This window comes from Carassius auratus, chromosome 33 (genome assembly GCF_003368295.1).
Source record: "Carassius auratus strain Wakin chromosome 33, ASM336829v1, whole genome shotgun sequence".
In the NCBI taxonomy this organism is placed as follows: domain Eukaryota; kingdom Metazoa; phylum Chordata; class Actinopteri; order Cypriniformes; family Cyprinidae; genus Carassius; species Carassius auratus.
This window is the reverse complement of record NC_039275.1, coordinates 4,831,693-4,842,241: the sequence shown is the minus strand read 5'-3', so window position 1 is coordinate 4,842,241 and position 10,549 is coordinate 4,831,693. Positions and strand designations below refer to the sequence as shown.

Sequence of the window (10,549 nt, the reverse complement as noted above, 5' to 3'; positions counted from 1 at the left end):
ACACACACGTGTACAGACACACACACACACACACGTGTACAGACACACACACACACGTGTACAGACACACACACACACGTGTACAGACACACACACACGTGTACAGACACACACACACGTGTACAGACACACACACACGTGTACAGACACACACACACACGTGTACAGACACACACACACACGTGTACAGACACACACACACACGTGTACAGACACACACACACACGTGTACAGACACACACACACGTGTACAGACACACACACACACGTGTACAGACACACACACACACGTGTACAGACACACACACACACGTGTACAGACACAGACACACACGTGTACAGACACAGACACACACGTGTACAGACACAGACACACACGTGTACAGACACACACACACACACACACACACACACGTGTACAGACACAGACACACACACACACGTGTACAGACACAGACACACACACAGACACACACACACACACACACACACACACACGTGTACAGACACAGACACACACACACACACACGTGTACAGACACAGACACACACACACACGTGTACACACACACACACACACGTGTACAGACACACACACACACACGTGTACAGACACAGACACACACACGTGTACAGACACAGACACACACACACACGTGTACAGACACAGACACACACACACACACACGTGTACAGACACAGACACACACACACACACGTGTACAGACACAGACACACACACACACGTGTACAGACACAGACACACACACACACACGTGTACAGACACAGACACACACGTGTAGACACAGACACACACACACACGTGTACAGACACAGACACACACACACGTGTACAGACACAGACACACACACACACACGTACACAGACACACACACACACGTACACACACACACACACACACACACACACACACACACACACACGTACACACACACACACACACACGTGTACACACACACACACGTGTACACACCCACACACATATATAAATAATATTTCTCATTTTCTTTTAGTTTAACCTGGTGTACTAAAATTACAAAAAAAAAAAAAAACTATACAGACATACTTACAAAAATGAAAATTCAAATGATATAGATAAATACAAAAATATCTGTTAAATTATAAAAACAAAATTATTAAACGTTAATTGAAAATGTATATTAAACAAAATAATTAAATAAGATATTAATAAATAGTTCACGTAGTAGTACAGATTTAAATGCCATTTGAGGCTATCTTCATGCAAAAACACAAAAAATAAAAACCAAAAAAAGAGAGAAAAAGCGATTAGGATAATACAAGATGTTTAAGGATAATACAAGTTATTTACAAGATGTACATAATTCTAAAACATTTCTTATCTTACTTGACTCCTCAAGTGAGTTTCCTACATTGTCTACTTGCATTAAAATAGGTTTGACTGAAAGAGAGGGTCTTGCAAAACATAGAGTTGGGTCTTCAACTTTAAGCAGAAATGCATGAGTCAAAACTACCTCAAAATATTAATAAAGCTATAATAATATCTCAACTATACTAAAATGAGACAGATTCTTTCATAATTCTTAACTCACTCGGCATGGAGTTCTCCGGGCTGCGCAGCAGAGCTTTCTGTAACGTGGGCAGCAGCTGCTCCTTAAACTCTGCGTGAGACATGTGACGAAGCATCGAGCCGCTCTTCTCCTGAAAACACACATCCAGCTTTAGGCTTTCTGATTTCAGCACTGCAAAGATTTATTGTGCATCGAAGACAGCGCAGATTCTCACCAGGATGTGCTGATGCGGTCTGGTCTTACTCATGAGGACCGTCTTCACGTACAGGTCCAAGAGAGACGCCTGGAACACAACAGGGTGCCATTATTAAAACTCAGTTAAACAATTAATGGCAAAAAAAAAAACAGATGAAAAATTCAATTCAATTTATTAGAAATGTCACTAAAATAAAAGTACTAAAATTACTAAAACTGGAACGAAAATAAATTAAAGATAAAAAGAAAAACTTAATGAAAATGAAAAAAGCATACAATAAAATTAATAAATATTTAACTAGAATTAAAATAAAACAAATACAAAAATAAAAGCTAAATCAAAAATTGTTAAACCATATTTTCCACAGAAAAAAAAAGGCACATCTGAGTATAAGTCACATCGGGGAAAAAATGCATTATAGAGATTTAAAAAAAAAAAAAAGTCAGGTGTAATTCCATAATCATTTAAAGTATCATAAAGCAAATGAAATGTTTACACACATTATGAAACATTATGAACGCATTATGAAATCCAAACGTTACCATCTTCACAATATAGCCTACCATTTGATTGCTAAGCTACGATTTATTATGCAAACATTTTTTTATTATATTACATTATATTATATGTATAAGTCCCAGCACATCTCTGATGATTAATATAAACCCTGGAATATAAAAACTAAGACTGAAGCTGCAGCGGGGCAGGTTTAGCACAGGGAGCGCTCCAGTTTTCCACCTTGTGTTTGTTGATGGTGGCGATGTCTTTGTGAGCTGTGCAGAAGTCCACACACAAGCCCAGCAGCGGCACACACACACAGCTCTGATCCAAACTCAGCAGAGTGCTCATGTACTGATCCACCAGACCCGGGTTCTGCACAAACACACTCCGTTCATCAGCTCAAATCTATAGAGTGCATGCTTTAAACACAACACAGAGACTTAGACTTCATCTGAACAACAGTAGAGACTGATTAGACACAACATTACATTTACAGAGAAGGACTAGTTTTAAAAAGTGTTTGGGGTCAATAGGATCTTTTAAAAATAATAATACTTTTTTATTCAGTGTGCATGCATTGAACTAATCAAAAGTGACATTAAAGAAATTTAGAATGTTACTAAAAATTTATATTTCAAATTTCTTTTGAACTTTCTATTCATCAAAGAATCCTGAAAACAGATGCATCAGGATTTAAAAAAATAAAAAAAAAATTAAGCAGCTCAACCGTTTTTGACATTGATAATAATTAAAAAATGTTTCTCAAGCATCAAATCATCATATCAGAATGATTTCTGAAGATCATGTGACACTGAAACTGGAGGAATGATGCTGAAAATTCAGCTGTGCATCAAATAAATAAATTATAATTTACAGTAGATTACAATAGAAAACTGTTATTTTTAATAGCAATAATATTTGATAATATTACTGTTTTTTGCAGCCTTGGTGAGCAGAAGAGACACTCTCTCAAAAAACATTAAAAACCTTAGCACCCTCGTTCTTTTTAACTGTAGTGTACAAGACGTCCGAGTGAACTAAAGGAGCTTTACCTCCTTCCACAGCTTGTTAAAGCATTTGCTGATTGACTTGAGAGCGTTCCCTGAGGCTCCGCCCACAACCTCCGCCAGCAGCACACTCTGAACCTCAACCTGATTGGAGGAGACACAGAGAGAGAGAGAATATGATTGGACAGACCTCATGTAAAGATCTCAAGACAACAAGTCAGTCAGTCACAGAGGTTTGGAGCTACTGCTAAATTCAGCTATGACTGATATATATAAATCTGAATGGCATATACTACTGACCAGTTTCTTCCATTTGGCCCCTTCTCTGTTGTCTGCGGAGGGGAAGACGATCCGAACGATCAAGCAGGTCCAGGGCAGAGCGCAGCAGGCTCCTGAAGCCGTGCTCTTCCTGAGGACATTTGACATTAAATCAGATTGCATCTCATGGTTTTTCACGTCTGATAATTATTAGGGGTCAGACAATAAATCGTGGATCAATTCTACAGTTTTCCAAATGCATCGTGATTCTCTCTGGAATCAGTTCTTTTTTAAAATATATAATATTTTTCTGGATTCTAATTGAAATCAATAAAAAAAATTCTCAAATTCTGTTTTTTTTTCCGTTTTAATTTTTCTGGATAAAGTTTTAATGGTTGAATTAAATTTAGAAATGATGTCAAAAATTATGTCTAATTTATTTAACTCATGAAAGTAATACAATTTACAAAAAATTTAATAAAAGTTTAACAAAAAAATATTCTATTTTATTCTGCTCCCAAACAGTTTTTATTTTAATTTTTCTGGTTTCTCTGTGAAATCAATTACAATTTTTCTGGATACAGTTTTAATGGTTAAATTAAATTTAGTAATCAAAAATTATGTCTAATTTATTTAAATCATGAAACTAATACAATTAACAAGCAATTTATTAAAAGTTTAACAAAAAATATGTATATTTTATTTAGTTTTGTTTCCAAACATAGTTTTTCTGGTTTCTTTGTGAAATCAATTAACATTTTTTGTCTCAAATTCAATTTTTTCTATCTTAATTTTTTTCTGGATTCTCAGTGAAATAATTTTTTTTTTTTTTTATAAATTTTTTCCTGTTTACATTTTTCTGGATTCTGATTCAATTGTTAAATTAAATTTAGTAATCAAATATTATGTAAATTAAAATTTTAATTTAATTTAAATATGTCATTTATTGAAATCATGAAACTAATACAATTTACAAACAATTTAATAAATAAATAAAAAAATATATATTTTAAATAAATAAAAATAAATGTAATAAAAGTTTAACAAATTCTATTTTATTGTTTTTACCCCAAAAAGTTTTAAATTTTTCTGGATTCAGTTTAAATTAAATTTGTAGTAGTCAAATATCATTTACAAATGACTAAAATCATCAAACAAAACAGTTTACAACAATTTATTAAAATGTTAACAAAAACTAAATATAAATAAATTTTTCCCAAATTCTATGCTTTGTTTTAATTTTCTGTATTTATGATTTACTGTTAAAAAACATGGATTTTTTTATTCTTTAAAAATTAAAGCTTTATATCATTATTATTACTTTAATATGTACATTCAACTCGACAATAACAATATATTAAATAGTAGCCAGTTTACAGATTAATATTCAGACACTATTTCACATAATGATCTAATTTCCTGACATTCCACGTCATTTTTTGCCTGGATTCTGTGATTCAGCCCATTACAGAGATCACAGGGCTGTGTATAAATGGGGCGGTCACTCACCCGGGCATCACACCCCTGCTGACCACCCCACAGCTCAGCAGACCGGGGGGAAGGTTTGTCGCAATGGCATCAGGCTGTGATTGGACGAGCACCTCGATGGCCGAGAGCAAAGCTCGCCGAGACGCAGCATCCCTGAGAAGAGAAATCAAGCCCACCTTCAGTAGAAGGACATGCTTTACTGGACAGAGGACAGGAGACGGCTCCCACTCACCTGTATCTGTGCAGAGTCAGATAGAAGAGCTTGCACAGTCCCTTAATGACCGGCTCGGGAAGATCTGAGGATAGAATTTAACCAAAGTTATTTAGAGGAATCAAATTAAAGTCACATCATTCTGAATATGCACACAGAGTTAATACACTACTGCTCAAAAGTAGAGTTTGTTTCTGTTAAGAAATTAATACTTCTATTCAGTAAGGATGCATTAAAGTAATCAAAAGTTACAGTAAAGGCATTCATAATGTTACACAAGATTTCTCTATTCAAATAAATGCTGTTCTTTTGAACTTTCTGTTCAACAAAGACCCTCAAAAATAAAATGCATTAGTGTTTACACAATAATCCAAAGTAGTACAACTGTTGATACTAATAATAAAAGTTTTTGAGCAGCAGTCGGCATATTACACTGATTTCTGATGTTGAAAATTCATTGCTGCGTTACAGAAATAAATTGCATTCCAACATAAATTCAAATAGAAAACAGTTCTTTTGAAATAACAATAATATTTCAAATTTTTACAGTATTTTTGATCATATAAATGTTGACTTGGTGAGCAGGAGAGACTCTTTTAAAAACATTAAAAAGCAGTGCAGGGTTTCTAATGATGCGTGTCCGATTATTTCTTTAGGTGAATAAACTCACCCTTTCCTTTGACACATTCCTTCAGTTCTTCAAGCACTTCTTTGCGCTCTTTAACGCTGGATGACGTGACTTTCACAGCGAATCTCTTCAGTGTGTCTGAAACCTGCCCCTGCAAACACAGAGAACAGCCATCGGACACATGCAACGCAATCAAAACATGGATATCATATCACAGTTTATTATGGTTAACCATGCTACCACCACCATATTAATCACTCAAATTGTTGTTACTATAACAGAGCATGAGTTGACCTTGTATTAGTCAGCTGACTGATGAATATTCATTCATTGTGGTTTAATATTAGTAGTTCATGAATGCATTTAGATGAGCTTTTACATAAGTGACTCCAAGATGCATCAGGTGACTGTTGGCTCAGTTTTATGTAACACGGTAGATTACTGTGATTATACATTGTTGTATTTTCAATAAACACATGGTTTTACTTTGATACTATGTCCAGAAACATTGTTCTTCTGGCACTTTCTTGCTAAAGTCTGAAGCGCATGTGTGCTTGAGATCAAATAAGTGGATGAGAAGCTTAAAACAGTATCGTTCGCTTTCAAATTAAGGTTAAATCTTAATAAGTGCGTGTGTTGTGCAACTATGCCGTTATTAATGGTCAGTTTAATATTATTAATGCACGTTCATGTACTCGCGCGCACGCACAGCGTTTTCTAACGTATCTGGACGTCACGCGCTCGCGGATCTCGCATCGTCTTCTTTCAGAACTCATAAAAAAGCGGCGAGACACAGAAGAAAAGTTAGCGTTTTAATGTTCACGCAGGAACGGATCGAGTCACACCAACCTGCGTGTCCGCCGCCATCGTGCCGGCCTCGATCTGGAAAGGATTTGAGTCGTCACTTCCGGAGTCATCACCGTGTTCCAAGCGTGCCCCACGTGCTTCTCTTCTCCGGGCTTCAGTCTTTTCTTTGTTACGTGTCTAGAGGGCGCCAGTTTGTCAAATATTCAACAGACCAGAAACTAGTGTATATACTAGAAAGTATTTTTCTTCTTCTCCTTTTCAACAAATTATTAGTAAATAAGATGATTAAAAATATAAACACATAAAAGAATGTTTTGTGAAAAAAAGCTGCGTTAAAAAAAATGACAATGTACATGAGTACTTCTCTTTTATTTACATGTGAATATGAAAAACAAAAATACAAAATGTACAGAAAGTACTCCGGTTTATTTATGAATAAATTACACACTAATAAAGAAAAATGTATACAACTTATGCATTTCATTTATAACTTGCATCACAAAAATAAACTATAGAAATTAGTTTTTTCATTGACAATATGATATAAAAAAAAAAGATATTGAAAAACTGTAATGTACCCATTTTTTTCCTACTGTTATCTCTTGGCTAATGAAGAATGTATGTGTTAAGCATTCTCTTAAGAAGAGAAAACTTGCGCTCTTCTCTCATTCTCTGTAGTTTGATGTCCTCCCTGAAAAGCTCCACTCGCTCCCTCACCTGTCCCAGGACACTTTAGCAAATAAACCATGCCTGTTAACAACAACAGCACAATGAATTTCAGCAAATAAGAAAAAGCACGATTAACTTTGTATTTTTAAGTCTTTCCAAGCAGGCTCACTCGCTCCAGAATAGTAATAAAACGAGAGAAAATGGAAACACCTATGAAAAATATAAAGACAGGTTTTAAATCGTAACAATAGAAAATATCACACAGGACATGCATAAAAAATAATGCAGTGCTTAAGTTTTGTTAAAACATTTGTAGACATCTCTCGCATGACAGCTCTTCAAAAACACAACAAAGAGAAAGACAATTGTCTTATGTAGTGGCTGTCTTATTGTTTGTGGGCTTTATGTAAAAAAAAAAAAAAAAAACCTTGGCTTTTTAACACTTTCAATAATTATTTGAGTGAATGAAATACAATAGCCTACTTACATATCAATGTGAAGTCCTCCACAGAACTCTCACCTGCCACCATTGTCATATGCACGCAAGTGATTTTGGGATATTGTAGGGTGCAAAGTGTCCATCAGATGTACACTTCATTTTCATGGGAATTGAAGAGCGCATTTGAAGTCGATTTCGAACTTCGCCATCCTTCGTCGCGCCGCGTTGACGCATTCACACTTCAAATGCGCCATTCGAAGTGTGCATTCTGACTTTGGGACAGATTACGTCGTGACGCTGTTACACAATCGCACTTCACGTCCCCACTTCGTAGTCCACACACTTCAGTTTGGGACACCCTTCGTCGCGCTCCTGTGACGCATTCGCACTTCAAATGCGCACTTCGGAGTTCATGCACTTAGGTTTGGGACACAGCAGGGATCACGAATCATTTGAATCAGTTCGGGAGTTCGGAGCGGCTTCGCGGATCATTTGAATCAGTTTGAGAGTTTGGAGCGGGTTCGCGAATCATTTGAGTCAGTTCGGGAGTTCGACATGGGATCACGAATCATTTAAGTCAGTTTGGGAGCTCGGGGCTGAGCGGGATCGTGAATCATTTGAGTCATTTTGGGAGGTCGGAGTATTGAGCGTGAATCATTTGAACAAGTTTGGGAGTTCGTAGTGGGTTCGCAAATCATTTGAGTCAGTTTGGGAGTTCGAAGCCGCTTCGCGGATCATTTGAATCAGTTCGGGAGTTCGATACGGGATCACAAATCATTTGAGTCAGTTTGGGAATCGCAAATCATTTGAATCAGTTCGGGAGTTCGGAGCAGCTTCGCGAATCATTTGAATCAGTTCGGGAGTTCGGGGCGGGATCGCGAATCATTTGAATCAGTTCAGAGTTCGTAGCGGGTTCGCGAATCATTTGAGTCAGTTCGGGAGTTCGTAGCGGGATCGCGAATCATTTGAATCAGTTCGGGAGTCCGTAGCGGCATCGCGAATCATTTGAGTTAGTTTGGGGATCGTGAATCATTTGAGTCAGTTCGGAAGTTCGTAGAGGGATCGCGAATCATTTGAGTCAGTTTGGGGATCGCGAATCATTTGAATCAGTTCGGGGATCGCGAATCATTTGAGTCAGTTCGGGAGTTCGTAGCGGGATCGCGAATCATTTGAGTCAGTTTGGGGATCGCGAATCATTTGAGTCAGTTCGGGAGTTCAAAGCGGGTTCGCGAATCATTTGAATCAGTTCGGGAGTTCGTGGCGGCATCGCGAATCATTTGAGTCAGTTTGGGGATCGCGAATTATTTGAGTCAGTTTGGGAGTTCAAAGTGGGTTCGCGAATCACTTGAGTTAGTTCGGGAATTCGTAGCGGGTTCGCGAGTCAGTTTTCGGGATCGCGAATCATTTGAGTCAGTTTGGGGTAGCTGTATATGGATAGGCATTTTTAACTAATTTAGTAGCTAAATCTAATAACGTTTTCCACGCATATATGTGTGTGTGTGTGTGTGTATATATATATATATATATATATATATATATATATATATATACAATACAGACCAAAAGTCTGGAAACATTATTAATGTTTTTGAAAGAAGTTTCTTCTGCTCATCAAGCCTGCATTTATTTGATCAAAAATACATTAAAAATATTAATGTTTCCAAACTATATATATATATATATATATATAGTATATTTTACAAAATATATTGTAAGGCAAAATGTGCTGAGGTTTAAATATTTAAATGATAACATCAGGAGGAAAAAAAATATTCAGTGCATTAAACCACCAAATTTATTTGTATATAACTGCATGAATTGAAACAGTATCCAATACTCACAGAACAAGATGTGACAGTGTTACAAGAGAGAGAGAAAAAATGATGCATAGCTGTTTTCACATTAAGTAAATTATAATATTTGGAAAGGGACACTGATATAATGATTTATGAACAGAAATAGAAAAGCGTCAGATCAATTTATAAGATAGAAAATCTCAAAATAAACAAAGGCACAACATTGGACCAGTGTAAATGTGTAATTAAAACACATAAGGATATCATATGATCCCTAGATTATATATATTTTTTGGCACATAGCGATTAGGAGCAAAACAAAACAGCGACAGATTATCACAACAGAGTTATCAAAGAAGGCATATTCAAAGTGAATCAAATCAAAACAAGTGTCTTCTACTTTCAAAGCAGCGTCTTCTCAACAGCGGATGAAACAGAATGACATGTACAGATCTCTGGCGCATCGGGTCATATAAAAGCTTTCATGTAATAAACACTTGCTGGTGTATTTGTCCAATGAATCCAACATATATTTGCAGTTTGCAATCACACCAGGGACTTTATGTTCAATGTTCTTAATCTGAAAATTTCCAGTGACAACACATTTCTAAAAATATAAGAAAGTCTTCATCGAGTCACCCCTTCATAACACCACGAGTTTTCAAAACTCACCCTTTAACAGGATTGAAAGACACTTAAGACTTTCATTAAAAACTGAAGAAAAACAAAAAACAATAATAATCTTAAAGAGAGAGAAAATAATTAGTATAGTATTTCACAATATCATAATACAGCAGTTATAATATGGTCTTACATTTTCTCTGAGAATGAGCAAGACAATAACAGATACTCACTTGCAATCAAATCAATATACTGAAATCAAGGGTTGAGAATTGCACAATATTGTCACAGTTATTTAGATGAACAATATCACATCTTTGATTTCTGTTAAAGGAGTAGTTCATCCAAAAATGAA

The 10,549-nt window shown here is 36.0% G+C and overlaps 1 protein-coding gene across 1 annotated transcript; it reads right to left on the bottom strand.

Moving 5' to 3' along the window:
• Positions 1-1,594: 1,594 nt before the first annotated feature.
• Positions 1,595-6,814, bottom strand: LOC113052822 (eIF-2-alpha kinase activator GCN1-like; the record flags this gene model as incomplete). Its single annotated transcript, XM_026217276.1, has 9 exons — positions 6,712-6,814; positions 5,905-6,013; positions 5,256-5,319; positions 5,045-5,176; positions 3,578-3,686; positions 3,323-3,421; positions 2,508-2,642; positions 1,788-1,856; positions 1,595-1,703 (listed from the first exon to the last, which is right to left on the bottom strand). Coding segments are annotated over exons 1-9 (844 nt in total), but the record flags the coding sequence as incomplete, so codon positions are not given.
• Positions 6,815-10,549: the final 3,735 nt, after the last annotated feature.